Raw genomic sequence first — 19,782 nt, 5'->3', positions numbered from 1 at the left:
CGTAGCGGAGATGGCACTTGAAGAAGAAGAGGTATTGGCATCCTAAAGTTTAACAAGATTAAGGTATGCACAAAAGATCTCTATAGGTCGAAGTACGGCGAGGCTGCATAGTCTTAATGATCTCATGTAATCTAATCTAGTCTATTTTATTTGGTAAAGACACACTGTATAGAGAAGGATAAAAGAGATTTAGAGGCTTTCTACAATGTGATGAAAATTAAAATTATGATGAAGCTTATAATAATGAGAATGTTGAAAATGTTGTCTGTGTAAGTAATAAAAATGGTAGTGATTTTACTAATCGATCATCAAAAATAGTCTTAATTGTTACTCACACTGTACATTAAGGTACGCCCTAGCAGTCTGCCTTTCTCCTTCGGCGTTGGACGCCTCGCATTCGTATTCGCCGGTGTCTCCAGAATCTGTAGGACGGATCATTAGAGAGTTATCTTTGGTCACCCAAGACCTATTGATTAAATCATGGTACTCCGTCAGAGAGATTCCATCTTTAAACCATTTGACTCGTATCTCGAAGTCTTTGGTCAGGCAAGTAAACTCGACTTCTTCGCCTTCCAAAACAGTCTTGTTGAGAGGAGGAATTGCTAGAAGATTTCCACCTAAAATTAATGATTTTTTATTATATTATTATTATAGTGCAAGAAGAACTGTTGTTTAAACAGCGGCGGCTCGTGGCATAAAAAAGTGGTGAAGATGAGGAAAGCTTGCCGGACCAAAAGGAGTTTTGGTACCTACGTCGCGCCCAAAACTCATTAAAAATTTGTTAAAAAAAATGTATAGAGTTTAGGGCCCTAATAACTTGAAAACAGTTTTTTACGGCACTTATACCAGATACGACTCGTTCTGCTTGCCTGGGGTATTTTAGTTCTGAACCTTGACATTTCATTGAGGGTTTTTTGGCGATTAAAACACCTGGCTTAAACGGGTTGGTGAGTTTCGATTCAGCCGCCCACTCTGAGTCAGATGCTGATTGAAGCCGACCACTCTGGATCAGACGCAGATGTTTAAAATACTATTTGGTCGACCATGTAAAAGAACATCCCTTTTATCTTCATTTTTACAATGCCTAAACGGAGTCTCTAATATATTACACACCGAGTTATTAATTTAGCCACCATTCAATATAGTCTTCTGCAGGTCATCATGTAGGGTAGAGTCGATGGCAAAAAGGAAATAAGTAGAAAGAGGAAATCATGGCTGCGAAATATTCGAGACTGGACAAACATGACTGTAGACGAATTATTCCACGTTGCAAAAGACAGAGAAACTTTTAGAAATGCGGTCGCCAACCTCCGTTAATGGAGACGGCATAGGAAGAAGAAGAAGAAGTCATTAATTGGATTTATGTCTGTCTAAAATTATTTTTGTCCAAACGAAATCCACGAGAACACTTTATATCCGAAATCCGAAACAAACCACAGAGAAATGTAATAATAAAGTGCACTAAACAAATAAAATTAATACTGTGACTAAACTAAACTAATAAATACTATACTATACACTATACAATATAAAAAATATCTATATAATAGACTAAATTTCAAAATATTGTCGCTGAGTGAAATTTCCGAAAAATAGGAATACCAAATACACATCCAACAGTGGGTGAAGACGAATAATATATTTATAGACGGAACTGCACTCACCAGTTTTCTCAGCTATCACTAAGGATAGGCTGACGTCACGTTACCATGGCAACCGTGAACGCTCATGCAGATGCATTTCGCATTTCAAAAATTATATTCACCTATTCCTGAATACTTAGATTCAGTACACGGCTAGTGACACAGGTCAGGATTTGACCGCCAAGTACGTACCGCTAATAAAGCTAGTTGTCTTTTTAATTTTTAGATTAATTAAAAGAGAATAAATAATTGATTTCAGGATTTAGATATAATAAAGTTGCTTTCATTTTTTATTTATTTGTCTCAATTTAATTATATTTTTTTGGTGAACCTCACCTTCACCTACTTCACCTGGCCGGCCGCCGCTGTGTTTAAATAAATATAATTATATAATTCATAGGTACATATATATATATATATATATATATATATATATATATATATATATATATATATAGTAAACTCTTAAATATTGGGGAAATCTGCAAGAAGGACTCTAATGAGTATCAATTGTTTCGCCGAACGTTTTCGCCAAAGAGAATTAATTTGACTTCTTCAGGGCTGAAAGAGAATAAATTATAATATATATATATATATATATATATATATATATATATATATATATATATACATATATATATATATATATTCTTATATATTTTTCCAGGAAGTTATATTCATATAACTTCCTGAAAAACCAAAAATAACAAAATCAATTAATGCAAATAACAGAAACAGAAAGCGAAGTGAAAGAAACTCTAAACGCTAATGTAACGAATTACAATTGTTTGAAAGGTTTAAAATAAAAATAAATACATGAGCAGGAATATGGTACAGCATTATGATCTCCTGTTTAACAAAGGCGAAGAAAACCACCTCATCGAGGAATAAATATAAAATTCAGGAGGTAATTTTGCATGAAAAAATAATGAGAGTTTGCTTCATAAACATATGTCCGTAAATGCTTCGTATCCAAGATACGGGGAGTTGAAATTTTTCTTACAAACTGATGATTTATTTATTGCTCTAAATCGGTTGCGATATGCAAATTAAATTTGGTGAATTTTAAGCATTTTTGACATACAATTAAGAATGTATAATATTCATCATTAGACCGGATACGGACATTGGTCTGACTTTTTTTAACACGTTCAACCCCAGTGTTATAATTTTTTTTCTTGTCCATTGGCCAGCATTTTATTTTTTGTAAATAAGACGGGAGTCGTGGATGCCAAAAAAACTATTTGACAATCGAGTTATTGCACAACATTTTTGAGACATCACATTGATGCCTCGCTGTCCGAGAACTATAAATTGGTTTGTCTGAACAACGTGGCATTTACGTGATGCCTCAAACTTGTTCATTCTTGTATGAAGCGACGGAAGTATTTGACGTTATATTCTGAGTCATTCTTTGTTCGGTGCTCTTTGCGTACGGTTATTGTATGAGTGTACTATGTAACGAAGAGGTTATGTCAGATGAAGACGTAGAAGTGGACGACCCTTATGCAAATTCTGGATCATCAGATGATTATATACCCAGTGACACAGAAACCTCGGATTCTTCCAAAGAAATTCCTAGGAAACTGAAAAAATTACATGGCATCAGTGAAGTACAGGACGAACGCAATCTTGCAGTGTAAGATTATATAGTGTGATTATATAGTTGATCAAACAAATTTATACGCAGATCAACAGATAAATGGCCGACCTGTTGCATATATATATACAAGGATTTCCACAGTTTTCACTGTATTCCTTCACTCAACCGTTTTCTCCAATTTTTCCTGTTTAGCCAGTCCCCTTCCTGTAGGTTTCTTCTACTCATAGCTTCGTCCACTTCATCTCTGAAAGATCTTCGGGGTCTGCCTCTCTTTCTTCTTCCTATCGGGCTCCACTCTGTTATTCTATTTATCCACCGATTTTGGTCTGCTCTTCTGACATGTCCGTACCAGGTTAACCTGTTCTGTTCGATGTAGTCTATTATGTCGGAGTTCATTCCCATTCTCCTCTTAATCTCCATGTTATTTATTCTATCTCTTCTTGTTACTCTGCAGCTTCTCCTTAGGAATTCCATCTCTGTTGCTCTTATTTTGTTTTTGGTTTTCTTATTTATTGTCCAATTTTCACACCCATAAGTAAGGATACTTCTTGTCATGGTATTATATATTTTTTTCTTTGTTTTCATGCTGATGTTCTTATCCCATAGTACCGGGTTCAATTTTCGTATGTAGTCTCTTGTTTGTCCTAGTCTATTTTTTATATCTTCCTCCGTTGTTCCTTTGTTTGATATTATAAAGCCTAAATACTTATTCTTGTCTGTTCCTTTGATTTGTTTACCTTCGTCTATTTCCAGCTGTTTTATTTCTGTATTCTCCGTTGTTAGGTATTCAGTTTTCTTTAGGTTTATTTCCATCCCATTCTTTGTATATTCCTGCTCCAGTTTTTTCATCATAAAACTGAGGTCATCCTCGTCTTGTAAGATCACTATTTGGTCGTCGGCAAAACTTAGCGTATATAGATATTCGTTCCTTACTGGTATACCCATTCCTTTGCACTTTCTTTTCCATGGTTTCAGGGTTTTTTCCAGGAATATTTTGAACATGGTGGGGGATGTGGAGCAACTCTGTAGTAGTCCCTTTGTCGTCTTAAATGGACTGCATATTCTATTGCCCGTTTTGATAGCTACGTTATTCTTGTAGAGTGCTTTTACCGCGTTTATTAATCTTCGTGGAACTTCGATGTCTTCCATTGCTTCCCATAGCTTGGTTCTAGGTATTGAGTCATATGCCTTCTTAAGATCAACAAAAGCCAGATGGACGGATCTATTTTTGGTCATTCTTTTTTCTATTAGTTGTTCAACCGTGTAAATGTGATCTAAGCATGTTTTCTCAGTTTTTTCTATTTCCTTTCTTGTATATTGATGTCATATATGCTTGGGTCCATTCTGCCGGTAAGTCTTCTCCATTCAGTGCTCTCTCAAACATTTTATGTATCATACGGAATAACTTTTCCGATCCGTTTTTTATCAATTCATTTGGTATTCCGCCGGGACTTTCTGCTTTTTTGTTCTTTAGAGTTTTGATCATTCTTTTTACCTCAGCTAGGCTTAATTCGATTTCGTCATGTGTGTAGATTTCTATTCCGTCTATTTCTGATTCTTTGAATTCGGGGCAGTCTTCGGTTAGCAATTTTTTATAGTATTCTTGCCATTCGTTTTCTTTGATTTGACCGATCTTGATTTTCTCTGTCTTATTTCTTTGGAGCGACTCGACCTGTTGCAGCCAAATCTAAATGTAAACGTTGGATACCAACTACAAGAAAAGAAATGGAAATATTCTTTGGGGTAACTATATGGATGGGATTACTAAGAGCACTACGATTACGTGACTATTGGAGCAGAAATTACTTATTTGTTACCAATATAAGACACAAAATGTCTAGAAATCGTTTTGAGTAATTACTTTCAAATATTCACTTCAACAATAATGAAACAGCGCTACAACCAAACTCACCGGATTTTGATCGGCTACACAAAATATGTCCGTTGGTTCAAAAACTTATTTCTAGATTTCAGCAAATTGTTACTCCAGGAGAAAATGTCTGTATTGACGAGACGATGGTACCTTATCGTGGTCGCTTGAAATTCAATCAATATATCAAAACTAAAAAAACCAAATTTCTATCAAATTATATAAGCTTTGCTTAGAAAACGGCTACACTTATGACCTCAAAATTTACTGTGGAAAAGATAGTCAGGGCGGTCAAAATGCCACTTTATCTGTTGTTCTATCACTTATGGAAGGGTTGTTAGATAGTGGTCGTACTCTCTTCACAGATAATTATTATACGAGCTTCACCCTTGCTCATACACTGCTCAGCCGTACAACTCACCTTGAAAAATGAATTGTCCCGAGGTTGTCAAGAAAAAACTAAAAAAAAAAATTAATAAATTGCTCTACAAAGTAATTCCGAAGTTGTAATGTTAAAATGGTGTGACAAAAGTGATGTTTTGATGATTAGTAAAAAGAATGGGGATGAAATGTTGAAACGTCTACACAAAGGCAAAGAAATTGAAAAGCCCAAAATGATTGTTGATTACAATGATTCAAAATCCTTTATTGATCTCTCAGATCAGAAAAAAACCTATTCACATTACTTGAGAGGAGGGAATAAATGGTACAGGAAATTAGCCACAGAATTATTGTTTGGTAGTGCCTTGGTGAATGCTCATATTGTATATACACAGGTTACACAAACTAAATTTACTATAACAGACTTCAAAACAGAAGTCGCTATAGAACTACTGGGTGAAATGTCCGCTATTGAAACTAATATCAACGATAACACCGATGTCAGTCATGAGCTTGTAGAAGGAAGAAAAAACAGATGTGTGGTTTGCTACTTCAGAAGGAAGAATGAATTGTGGCGGAAGGATGCTCAAAACAAGTCGTTCTAATTTTTTGTGCAACCAATGCAAAAAACATTATTGTATTTCTTGTTTTTTCTCAACACATAATGCTGTTTTAAAATAATAAGGTGTTATATTATTATAATTATTATTGCACATTCTGAATAAAATCTTTTATTTTTTTCATAAAGTTTTATAATTTCCATATCTTTCGTAAAAACCGTCTCACATCCGATCAGGAAATATTATTTTGCTCCTTGGACCACCCTGTCCAACTTATAATGTAATTTATATAGCTGTGGGGGCACAGTTGATGCCACGGTGTCCCGAATACAAAACTGTAGTGTGGCATTAGTGTGATGCCTCACTGTCCCAAGAGTACTATTTAGTGAGGCATCATATTGATGCCACCGGGGCTAAACGTGTTAAAAAAAAACGCCATTGAGATACTTCAAACAAAAAATTCAAAAAAAATTCAATAAGATATATGACACAGGTAAAATACCAACAGACTGGCTAAAATTAACATTCGTAGCATTACCAAAAAAAATCGAATTCCTCACAATGCGATGATTATCGAATATTAAGCTTGATGTCTCATGTCCTTAAAACTTTTCTCAGAATTATCCATACACGAATTTACAAAAAGTGCGAGTTCCAGATGAGTGACACTCAATTCGGATTTCGAAACGGATTGGGAACACGAGAGGCTCTTTTTGCTTTAAATGTGTTAACGCAACGATGCAGAGACATGAATGTGGATGTATATGCATGTTTTATTGACTATCGAAAAGCATTTGACTGCGTTAACCATCAAAAGATGATCGAAATTCTGAGAACAACTGGAGTTGACGAACAAGACTTGCGAATGATCTCAGAACTATACTGGCACCAAACGGCAACAATTGAAATAGAGCACACAACATCCGAAGACATACAAATCCGACGAGGAGTGAGACAGGGTTGCGTCTTATCACCGCTACTCTTTAATTTGTACTCGGAGTCTATATTCAGAGAAGCATTAGACGAGGTCCAAGGCGGAATTAAGATTAACGGAATCAGCATAGACAACATCAGATATGCTGATGATACCGTCTTAATAGCAAGCAACGCACAAGAACTACAAAATATAATAAATGCGGTAGTTCACCACAGCGAAATGTTCGGTTTACATCTAAACGTTTCCAAAACTAAAACTTTAGTATTTTCAAAGACACCAATAAACGTACAGGTGTATGCCAAGGGTCAAATAATAGAACAGGTAAATTCCATAAAATATTTGGGAACAAATATCAATAGTCAGTGTAATCCAAAAAAAGAAATCCTGTCAAGAATCGAACAAGCAAGGAAAACATTCATGAACATTAATACATTGTTTACAAGATCAGACCTTAGTCTACAGCTTAGAATCCGAATGATCAGATGTTACGTTTTTTCTGTCTTACTGTATGGCTGTGAAAGTTGGACAATGGACTCTGAAATAGAAAAAAGAATAGATGCCTTTGAGATGTATATATACAGACGAATGTTGAGGATTCCATGGGTACAAAGAGTTATTAATGTTGAGGTACTTCATCGCATGTGTAAACAAAAAGAATTACTAAGAATAATCAAAGAGAGGAAAATGCAATACTTGGGTCATGTGCTGAGAGGCGAAAGATATGAATTACTTCAAGTTATACTGGAAGGAAAAGTACAGGGCAAAAGATCAGTAGGAAGACGCCAGAACTCGTGGCTGAAAGACCTGAGGAGATGGTTCGACCGCTCATCCGCAGAGATCTTTCGCGCAGCAGTTTCCAAAACTACAATTGCCATTTGGATCGCCAACCTTCGAAAGGAGACGGCGCAATGAGAAGAAGAAACAAAAAATGATATTAAATTTCTCGTTTCTTTTGTGACAAAAAATCTCTCGTGCCTATTTTTCATATGAGACGCCGTTTTTCTGCAAAAAAAATCTTAACGCGTATTTTTCATTTATTTAATAAAGTATTAGGGAGATCGGATCTCGAAATAACGTGGAGATCGGAGGCAACGGATCGGAAACATGGGCAATGACGACCCGAGATGAAGAGTTACTGCGAGTCTTTGAAAGAAAAGTATTGAGGACCATATATGGCGGAGTAAACGAACAGGGTCTGTGGAGAAGGCGATCACTTTGAACTCTATAGACTTTTTGGTGATGCAGATATTGTGAAGACCATCAAAATAAACCGCCTAAGGTGGGTGGGCCACATTATGCGGATGGATGAGAGTGATCCCACTAAAATAACTATGCTAAACAGGCCGGTCGGAAGAAGAAGAAGGGGACGACCTAAACTCAGATATCTGGACGATGTACAGGAAAATCTGAGGGAGATTGGAGTGAGGGGCTGGAGAAGACAGACACTCGATAGGGAAGGATGGAAGAATGTTTTGAAGCAGGCCAAGACTCACGAAGGGCTGTAGCGCCATGATGATTAGGGAGATATTTAATAAAGGAGTAGAGAAGATAGTTATAAATGTCGTCACCAGAGCAGAAAGTCTAACTCGCCGCATTAGATGTTTCATACCATAACATAATTATACAATTAAATAAATAACCAAAATTTTAAATTTACCACTGACTGTGAGGTGGAACCACGTCCCGTTGTTCCTCCACGCTGGCGTCCGGTTAGGAAAGAGGGTTCTGCACTCGAACCATCCGGCATCTGATTCCCTGACAGACGTGAGATTGATAGAACCCATTCCGTACGTGCGGTGAGGGATTTTGGTTACTAAAGCTATTCTTCCTACATATTCGTCTGCTTCGGTGACTTGGCCATCTTGCCAGGAGTATATCACTTTCCCCTTAAAATAAAGAACAGAGATATTAATAAAAAATAAAATAATAATAAAACAACATGAAAGAAAGATATCCCTTAATAAATAACCAAGATCATAAAAATAGCCAGAAATAAACCATCAAATAATGTATTATACAGTGTGTAAAAGCCAAATGGAATAAGTTCATTATTTAGGTTACTGTACATATTTATAAAAAATCCCGAAACACGTCAAATTTGTCAGTTTAATGAGAAAGTGAACAAAAACCATAGCAATGTGGTTTTTAGATGGTAACCATTAAAAAACTTTAAAGAATTTCCGTGGTAACGTTATTTTAACACGCATTAGTAAATTGTTTTTTTTTAAGTTGTCAGTATTTTAATTTAAGTAAAAAGTTCGTTCAATTCAATTCTGAAAAATGGTTAGATTAACGGAAATGCATAAAATAACAGTTTTACAAATGATTGATTACGGAGATAACACTCGAACACAACAGGAAGTAACTCGCCTATATCATGAGAAATTTCCTAATTTACCGCCTATATCCCAAGAAACAATAAGTAAAATAGAGAAGCAGTTTCGCGAGTTTGGTCATGTAAGGCAGATAAAAAAAGCAGCTGCCAATGCACTGAGTGATGAACTCAAATTAGATGTGTTGCTTGAGTTTCAGGAAAATCCACATACATCGAGTAGACAGGCATCCACTACATTCAATGCTAGCCATACATCGATAGTAAACATATTAAAAGAAAATAAATTGCATCCCTATAAGATGATACCTACTCAGGAGCTCATGGAAGACGATTTTGATAGGAGAACTTTTTTTTGTGAGCAAGTGATGGACATGTTGGATAACAATATTATTCAATTAGAAGACGTTATGTTTTCTGATGAGTGTACTTTTTTACTTAACGGTCATGCTAATCGGCAAAATTGCCGCTACTGGGCCACGGAAAATCCTCACTGGATGAGAGAAGAACACACTCAATACCCTCAAAAGGTTAATGTTTGGGCAGGGATTGTAGGAAACAATATCATTGGTCCCTTTTTCATTGAGGGCAACTTGAATGGCAACAATTATTTGGCACTACTTCAAAATGATGTCGTTCCAACTTTGGCCAATTTATATCCTGATCCAGGAAACCCTCAAGTTCCAGCGAATACGATATGGTTTTAGCAGGATGAAGCACCACCACATTACCAACTTAATGTCCGGCAGTACCTCGATACAATATTTCCCAATCGGTGGATAGGGAGGCGAGGATCGATTGAATGGCCAGCGCGATCACCTGATCTTACATTATTAGATTTCTTTTTATGGGGATATGTGAAGAGCCATGTGTACAAAACTAAACCCGATTTAAATGACTTAAAAGAACGAATAACGCTTGCGATTAGGTCGATCACGCCTGTTATGTTAATAATGTTAGAAGACAGTTTTATTTAAGATTAGGATGTTGCCAAGACGTTCGCGGTGAACATTTTGAACATCTACTTCATTAACATTCATAGTTCTTTTTCGTGTTCTACATTTTATTACGTTTTGCATTACATTTTAGTTTTTGATTGTATTGTAGCGAATTTCGGTAACCACATGATTTTAATTTATTTTATCTTAATTAATCTTAATAAACTTGAAAGCGACAACATTTTTGAATGGAGAATGAAAAGACCTTTCAAACGATATATCACAAGCCTATATTTCCTATTTTAAAAATTGGGGGTTGTACCTGTCATTCTAAGGGGGTTGAAGGTAGGGGTTGCATTTTCACGTTAAAGAATGTCAAGTTATAATTTAAATTTGACGTGTTTCGGGATTTTTTATAAATATGTACAGTAAGCTAAATAATGAATTTATTCCATTTGGCTTTTACACACTGTATGTAGATAGTAGTACACGTACTAAACGGAGTACGGAGTAGACGAGTACGGTTTCAGTTAGACTTTTCTCCCAATTCCAATAATTAAAGCTCTTATCACGAAACAAACAATACATGTTTATATTACTTGAAGCCCTTTTTAGCATATTACAAGCTATTATACTGGTTTCTTGTATACCTAATAATGATTTAAATTATTGTTTCCCAAATCTTTTTGCCCTGTACACCACATTTACTTATTGTAAAAGTGAATTATATAAAACTCTTTCGACCTCCTTTTCTTTCTATTTGTTTATCTCCTAAAATAAGTACAAAAATTCTGTTATAAAGGAGTAATAAACATTTCTGAGCATAGGTGCCACATTTAAAATTTAAGTGCTATGTCAGACACATTTCCAACATTTTGTAAACGAGTTCTCCTTACTGTAGCAACCTTTCAAACGATTTGCTTTTATTTATTCGGCATATTTACATTAGCCGGTCCCTAAAATTATTATCAGAATGCACGACGAATAAGGCCAAGGGCATAGGGGGCCAAATTAGTACATGCAAGATGATATATTTGGAACATATGAGAGGTCTATATTCTATTTAGGATAATAAAAAGGCCCATATAGTACAAGATCCCACTGCAGCATCACTAACGTGGTTTAATAAACTCACATTTTTACATACATTTAAAATTAGGAGAACACATTGATAATAAGTTGCGAGTTAAAATGTGACTGTAACCAAATACTCTAAAAGAACTACTTTCAGCAAGATGTAACAAAGACTTTTCCAGCATGTTTGCTTTTATGGAAACTAAAACCTTAGTTTTTTACGTCCCACAGAAAAATGCAGCAGTTACTCTTTTACCGACAGAACATAATGATGACAAAATAAGTGGAGAAGAAACAGATTACAAAGCGGATACTATATTACACTATAATAAAATACAGGATGCAGTGGATAGAACAGATAATTTGGCGAAACAGTTCACGACTCAAAGAAAAACTAACTTGTGGTCGATGGCAATATTTTTTCATCTGCTGGACATTGGTGGCACTAACGCTTATAAATTTTGGATGCTGAAAAATCTAGATTGGAAAATTAAGCGTTTAGATTGAAGAAGATTGCTTTTATTGGGGTTGGGCCAACAATTAATTAGGAAAAATACACTGTAAAATTGAGATACTAAATACGAAAAATAAATTGAAATATCATAAAGATCCATCTGCCCATCTCATTTGTGGTCTTCCTGATGACATTAAGAAGATCGGAGGACACAACTGGAAGCAAATGGCGCAAAATAGAAAACACTGGATTGATTTGGGGGAGGCCTATGTCCAAAGTTGGATTACTTAAGGCTGAAGAAGAAGAAGAGATCATAAAGATCGCATCTACATAAATAATGATCTGATATCAAAAAAAAAATACAGAAAAAAATAGTTAAAATAGCAAAGGAAGAGAAGAGTAAAGGAAAATAGACAAAAATAGGCCATAAGAAGTTGTTCGTGAATGGGAAAGAATGGATATTGGATGAAGAAAAACAACTAAAAGAAAATACCAAAGAAAAATTGCCAAAAAAACTAGTAGAAGGAAAACAACCGGGGAGATATTATACCAAACTGGCAATACAAAGGAATACGACCATGTAAAACGGAAAAATAAACACAAAAGAAAGGCAACAAGTCAAGGGCATAATAAATAATAATAATTGGGCCTTAAAAAGTTAAAGGTACTTATGAGCAGGGAGCTTTAAAAAACTTAGACCAAATTATGGAAAAATATACAATAGATATCCCTACCCTGCAAGAAACGAAACAACTGGGAAATAAAATAATAACAATAAGAAAGAGAACACTGTTCAAGAGTGGGGGGACCAAGAGATATTTTGGAGTAGGATTCATGGTGTCGGAGAAAGTTAACAAAGCAGTCAAAACGAGAAAAAGTTAATAGAATTTGCTACAGAGAACAAAATGAAGATAGTTAGTATAATCTTTGATCACAAAGACATTCATAAGGTGACATGGACTTCTCCTGATGGAAAAATTTTCACGTCTAATTGAACGCAAAGATGATAAGGCAATAATCGATTACAGGAGTTACAGAGGGGCAGATACCATCAGTGACCAGACACTATTAATAGCAAAACTAAAACAAGAACTACCAATAATTTCAAAACTTGTTAGAGATAGAATAAATTACCAATTAGAGCGCTTTTAAGAGAAGCAGGTTGTAAATAGACTAAAGAAAGAAATTAATAAAAAAACTAGAGAATCCAGTCAAACAGGACATAGAAGAAGAGTGGCAGACCATACAGACAGCTATATATAAAAAGATGGAAATACTGGAAAGGAATTCTTTGGCAAGAAAAAATAGGGCAAAACTACAAAGAGATAAAGAAAATACCCAAAAGGCGATCGAAAACTATATGGCAAGAAGAAGGAAAATAAAAAGAATTTGCAGAAAAAAGAAAAGAGAACAGCTAGAAAAGCAATTGAAAAACATAGAAGGAGCCTACATAAACAAAGAGGTGAATCATTTCTACCAAGAAGTTAGGAAATCCAGAGAAACTACAAAGAATAATTCACAGTATTGCGAACACAAAGAAGGCTTACTTTTAGGTAAAACAACAGAAAAATTAAACGAGATGGGCGGAATATTTCGAAGATCTATTAAATACAGACCATCAAGAGGAACTTGGGGGAAATGAGAATTGGCAAGAAGATGAAGAAGGGACGTACGAGAAATCAACTTGGAATGAAGTCAAAGAAATAATAAGAGACCAAAAAAATAACAAAAGTGCAGGAGGAAATGGTATCCCAGCTGAGATTTTTAAGGAAGGTGGCGAAAGATTGAAGGAAAAGATATTTCACTTGACACTAATAATTTGGCAAAGGGAAGAAATGTCGAATGAAATAGCGCTATTATTTGTCCTATCTATAAAAAAAGAGACAAAACGGAGTGCGAAAACTATAGAGATATAGCACTATTAGAAGTAGTCTATAAAATACTTGCAAAAATTATTAGGAAAAGATAAAATATAACAACAAAGTGATTGGAGAATACCAGGGAGGTTTTAGACCATCAAGAACGACTACAGATCAAATAAGTATGTTAAAATTAACACAAGATAATAGATACGAACAAAACTTGGGATTACATATGCTATTTATCGATTTTAAACAAGCATATGACTCTCTAGCATATGACCTCGGGCACGTGATGCGGAACGAAGAAAAATATCGAATTCTTCAACTTGTTATGCAGGGTAAAGTATTTGGCAGAAGAGGACCGGGACGCCGTCGTATCTCGTGGTTGAAAAATCTCCGACAATGGTTTGGGATGACCTCAGCGGAGCTGTTTCGCAGAGCAGTTAACAAAACCATGATAGCCTTGATGATCGCCAACATCCGGACCGGATAAGGCACTGAAGAAGAAGAAGATGACTCTCTAAATCGAAGGATGCTATATGAGGCCATAAGAACACCAGAGATACCAGAAAAGCGTATAAGGCTAGTGAGAATGGCGCTTAGGAACATGATAAATAGAGTAACAATGAAAGGAAGCTTTTCAAAACAGTTCACAATGAATAGAGGTTTAAAACAAGGGGATCTGCTATCTACGAATTTATTCAACTTAGTATTACACCAAATTGTAAGAAGATCAAATATAAGCACAAACAGGACTATTTTCAATAACAGGGAACAGTCCATAGCGTAAGCGGATGATGTGGTGATACTAGCGAGAACAAAAAAACATTTAGAGAAAGTTTTCCAGAAATTTGAAGAAAAAGCGAAAAGATGCGGATTAATAATAAACCAAACGAAAATGTAATATATGGAAATGAGAGGATATATAACAAATATATCAAAATGAAAGGAGTAGAGACTGTCTATAGTTTTGAAAAAGTGTCAGAATTTGAATACTTAGGAGTAACCATAACGAACATGGGAAAAGAAGAAAAAGAGATACACAAAAGATTAATGAACGGAAGCAGAGCGATAGGGTCACTAAATTAATTACTGAAAGAAAAAAATGTGCCAAGAACAGCTAATTTGCGGTAGTTATGAAACAATAATAATAATGGAACTTTAACGCCAAAATTGGAAGTAAGATTGAAGACTCTGAAACTAAGATTGGAAATTTTGGATTCGGCACAAGAAACACAAGAGGAGAAAAACTCATGGAATTCCTGGAACAAGAAAACATGTATGTTATGAATACCTTCTAGAAAAAGAAACTTAACAAAAAGTGAACATGGGTCGCACCTAACGGAACTACCAAAAATGAAATAGACTATTTTCTCTCAAACAACAAAGGAATATTTGAAGACGTCACAACAATAAACAACGTAACAACGGGTAGTGACCATCGTATAGTTGAGCAAAAATAAATATTAAAATGAAAGAAGAGAGAAAAAGAATTTAAAAAAAAAAACAACGAGGATAGATGCCTTTAAACTAAGAACAAATGAAGAGCAATTCCGAGAGGTCTTAGCGGATAAGTTCGAATCTGATCCTTCACATAATCAAGATCAAATTGACGAGATTAATAAAAACATAAATAAAAACCTTCTCGCAGCAGGACTACAGGTCGCAAAGAAAACAAGGACCAAAGAAGACAAAATAAGCAATGAAACTAAACAGCTAATGACGGAAAGAAGACAACTACTAGCGCAAATTAAACGCCATACTTAAGAATACAGAACTTAATAAAACAATTAGAAACGAACTAAAACGCGATATACAAAAATGGAACGAGAACTTAATAGAGCGAGTCATTGAAAACAACAGAGGCTTAAAATGTCTAAGACCCGCACTGGGAGTTTAAAAAATTATCAAAATTAAAGACGCCAACAATAAGTAAGAGAAGGACAAATATAAAATAACAAATATTGTCGAAGACTTCTTCACATCCTTGTACAGCTCGCAAGGCCAGCCTAATAAAACAACAAAGGAGAACGTCAAAAGAAAAATAATTCGAAGGGATTCGAGGGATTCGAAATAGAAACAGCTTTAAAAGAGCTAAAAAATAATAAAGCTCCAGGACACGACGGTATAATTGCCGAGCTCTTGAAAACAAGCAAGACATTAACAATCCCTGTACTAACAGAGCTATTTAATAGATGTCTCCATAATAGCAAGATCTCTAAAGACTGGAACGAGAGTCTAGTAATACTCTTACACATAAAAGCCGGCAAATGTGATCTACAGAATTATAGACCTATATCGTTGCTCAGTCATGTATACAAACTATTTATGAGAATTATTAACAACCGGTTAACCTACAAAATGGACAATTACCAACCGGTTGAACAGGCTGGCTTCCGCAAAGGATATAGTACATCAGACCATCTGCTGACAATGAGAACATTGATAGAGAAGGCAAATGAATACCAACTACCCATATTTCTCGTCTTCGTCGACTATGAAAAGGCGTTTGATAGTATCGAGATGTGGTCCATAGAACAAGCTATTAATAATTGTAGAATAGATTCGAGATATAGGCAACTAATACATAATATATATGAAAATGCAACTATGATAGTACAACTAGACGAAAATACAAATCCCGTCCCCATTAAGAGAGGAGTGAGACAAGGAGACGTAATATCGCCAAAGCTTTTCAACCTAGCCCAAGAAGACGTCTTCAAAACTACAAATTGGTCAACCTATGGCATTAACGTTAATGGCAACAAGTTAAACCACCTCAGATTCGCTGACGACATAGTGATTATAGCGAGCACATTCGAGGAACTGCAAATTATGATGGGGGGACTAGCAGCCAGCTCCCAATACGTCGCCCTAAAAATGAATATGAAAAAAACAAAAATAATGACAAACACAGATGACCCCAGACGTATAACTATAAATGGCAGTAAGATAGAACAAATCCAGGAATATATCTACCTAGGCCAAATCCTGAGACTTGACAAAGAGAACCAAAGTGCGGAAATTAATAGAAGAGCAAGACTAGCATGGGCAGGATTTGGAAAACTTAGTTGGATATTAAGAACCGCAAAATACCCCAATACTTGAGAAGCAAAGTGTTCAACCAATGCATCCTTCCTATCATGACATATGGATGTCAAACCTGGACCCTAACCAAGGCAAACATGAATAAACTAGCCACAACAGAAAGAACAATGGAAAGAGCAATGTTAGGTATACGACTGTCAGATCAAAAGAGGAACGACTGGGTAAGATCCAAAACAAAAGTCGAGGACATAGCAACAAAAATTGCCAAACTTAAATGGTGCTTCGCGGGCCACACTGCTAGACAAAAAGACCAACGTTGGAATACTACAATACAACATTGGAGACCTTCCGAAAGTAAACGACCAAGATTAAGACCACAGATGAGATGGGTTGATGACATTAAAAGAATAGCCGGAACAAATTGGAAATATGTTGCTCAGGATAGAAAACCGATGGAAGGAGTTGGGAGAGGCCTATGTCCAAACATGGACGACAGAAGGCTAAGAAGAAGAAGAAGATGAAACAGCAGAAAGAAAAGAAAGTAGAGCTCTGGGAAAGAAAGGTGCTCAGAAAAATCTTTGGAGAAATAAAGACGGCAGAGAATATTTGGAGAAAAGGGACAAATAAAGAAATAATGAGGATGTATGGAAAACCAGCAATTACGGCAAAAATACGAGCCCAAAGAGCTAGATGGCTTGGTCAAATTATACGAATGCCAGAAAATTGAAATACTAAAACAATACTGAAGAAGAAAGAAATGGAAAAAAAAGAAGAGGACGTCCAAAGAAGAAATGGTTTAAAGCAGTAAAGCAAGGGACCAAAAAAAATGGAGAGAAATAATCAAGTTTTCAGAAGCCAGGGGCCTACGAGGCCTGTATATATATATATATATATATATATATATATATATATATATATATATATATATATATATATATATATACTGTAATGACAAGTCATTACATTCCAATGTAAAACAATTCAGGTTAATCATTTTGCCAGAATTAAAGGCAAGGAATGAACAACTTCTTCTTGTTATTGCCAGACACCAGAGATATTTTTTATTCGCCAGAAGTAAAGACAGGAAATCTCGAAAGTTCTGTTTTCGGTGTACTCAACACGTATGTGTAGAACATTCAAAAAATATAACAGTTTGTAACAAGTGTGATAATAATATTATTATTATTTAAAATGGCATAGCATCAACATATTTTTGTCTTAATTGTTTTTCTTAATTTTATAATCATTTCATATTCAAGTTTCTAATCGTTTATCAATGTTTACAGCACATAAAAAATATATATTTTTATAATCAGAATGTATTCCTTTTTGATATTTCTTAATTATAATAAAATAAGTCAAAACTGTTCGGGTACATTTGAACCCCACTCGGTATTTAATGTAAGTTTTTGACCACGGCTTTATGAAGGTTAAAATCACTAAACATAGTAGAATTGGAAAACAAATCACCGAAACGGGGAATTTGGAGAAAAATAGTTGGGGAAGCATTAGAAAAGCTGAATATAATGTGTGGAAGTTAAATGATTGTAAATAGTGTTTAATTATTTACAAAATATATTTTAATATTCAATAATATAATTTTGTAATACGTATAAAATGGATATTGTAGTTTTAGGCTTCTAAGACCTTCAGAGTTTTATAAACAAAAATACTCACCTTCCTCTTCCAATACAGCCTGTAGGGTATCGGAAAACTCTGCGGAAAATCGATCTCACAATTAAACACCACCGAATCACCCACTGCAGCTGTCAAATACCTCGGCCTGGTGTTATCTTCGAAATAGTAACACTCTGTCAAAACGACAACAAAAACCACAACAACGGAAACAACTGCACCATACATTTTCTACACTCTGACCACCTCCGTCGATTTGTTGTTTTAAAGACCAAAGGCACTTAAAGCGTGTGCTGCTTACGCGACTACAAAATGGGCTAGATTAGTCAAATCAAATCTAATGGCTGGCGATGCTATGCGGGAATTAGCGGCCAACCTAGTTCGTACTTACGTAGGGTTATTCAAGCCACCGAGAAGAAAGGAATGAAAGGAAAGAATGGTTTATTTCCGGTGTGCTATTAACGATTTTATTGAATGGTATTGATTGAGATGATGGTTACTTGTTTAGTTGGAATATTGGTGATAAATGAAATAATATCAACCTACCAAGGTCGGTGTCTTTGATACTTCGGTTGCGGTGAAGGATCTAGAGGTCACACATGATATATAATACAATTTATCAGTGATATATAAAAGTTTGTTTACCAAACAACTGTATTTTTGTCGTTTCGACTTCCAATTCGAATTTTATATAGGTTATTCGATATTTTCTTGTCAACTATTTCGGCACTGGAAGACGAAACATTAAAAATATGTAATTCTAATTACAAATTATATTGATTTAATAAAAAAATAGTGGTCAATGCAAAAACTGTCACATGAAAACACCTTCGGAACAATCAAAGTAACAGCTTGTAATGGAAATTACAATAAACAGGGGAAGTAAAAGAAATCGGCGTAGCTGCAGAAAGTCTGAAATAAATTTATAGATGCACATAATAAAAGCTGTTGTATATTTAAAATAATTGGAACCAAAGTCTTGCCGTTTGCTATAAAAATCCAATAATAATTATGACGGTTTCTGTATAGATAAGTTTAGTTATTACTACTAACAATAAAAAGACAAAAACAGCTTATCTGAATATTTATGTCACAATCCAAAGATTATACAGAGTGTTTAACGACGAGCTTACACTATTTATATATCGGAAACTGATTACACGACATTTATGAAAATTGGTTTGTGGGGATTACAAGTTAGGATAAACTTAAAGAAAATATTTTGACAGAAATGTCACTTCCAGTTATACCGGAAGTGAACAGCCACCTAGGCCAGGGAAATGAGCAAAAAAATAGATGAAAGTTTTTTTGAATAGTATAATCCTCTGTAACAAAACTTATATGTTTCATGCAGTCGATTTTTTGGACTAAAAATAAAATAAAAATAAAAATGTTGGGTCTTGTAATGCCTAAAATACGATCAAAATTTTAAACCGATAGGTCAA

The 19,782-nt window shown here is 35.0% G+C and overlaps 1 protein-coding gene across 1 annotated transcript in view; it reads right to left on the bottom strand.

Moving 5' to 3' along the window:
- bdl (borderless) overlaps window positions 1-18,884 on the bottom strand; it is a 31,124-nt gene extending 12,240 nt beyond the window's left edge. The window contains exons 1-3 of the mRNA XM_072537630.1: window positions 18,380-18,884; window positions 8,652-8,880; window positions 336-617 (exon numbers count right to left, since the gene is read on the bottom strand). Of these exons, the coding sequence (XP_072393731.1) occupies window positions 336-617; window positions 8,652-8,880; window positions 18,380-18,565 (697 nt within the window). The 5' untranslated portion in view covers window positions 18,566-18,884. The remainder of the gene's footprint in view (window positions 1-335; window positions 618-8,651; window positions 8,881-18,379) is intronic.
- Window positions 18,885-19,782: the final 898 nt, after the last annotated feature.

Source organism: Diabrotica undecimpunctata, chromosome 1 (genome assembly GCF_040954645.1).
Source record: "Diabrotica undecimpunctata isolate CICGRU chromosome 1, icDiaUnde3, whole genome shotgun sequence".
Classification (NCBI taxonomy): domain Eukaryota; kingdom Metazoa; phylum Arthropoda; class Insecta; order Coleoptera; family Chrysomelidae; genus Diabrotica; species Diabrotica undecimpunctata.
This window is presented reverse-complemented; position numbering and strand designations above follow the sequence as displayed.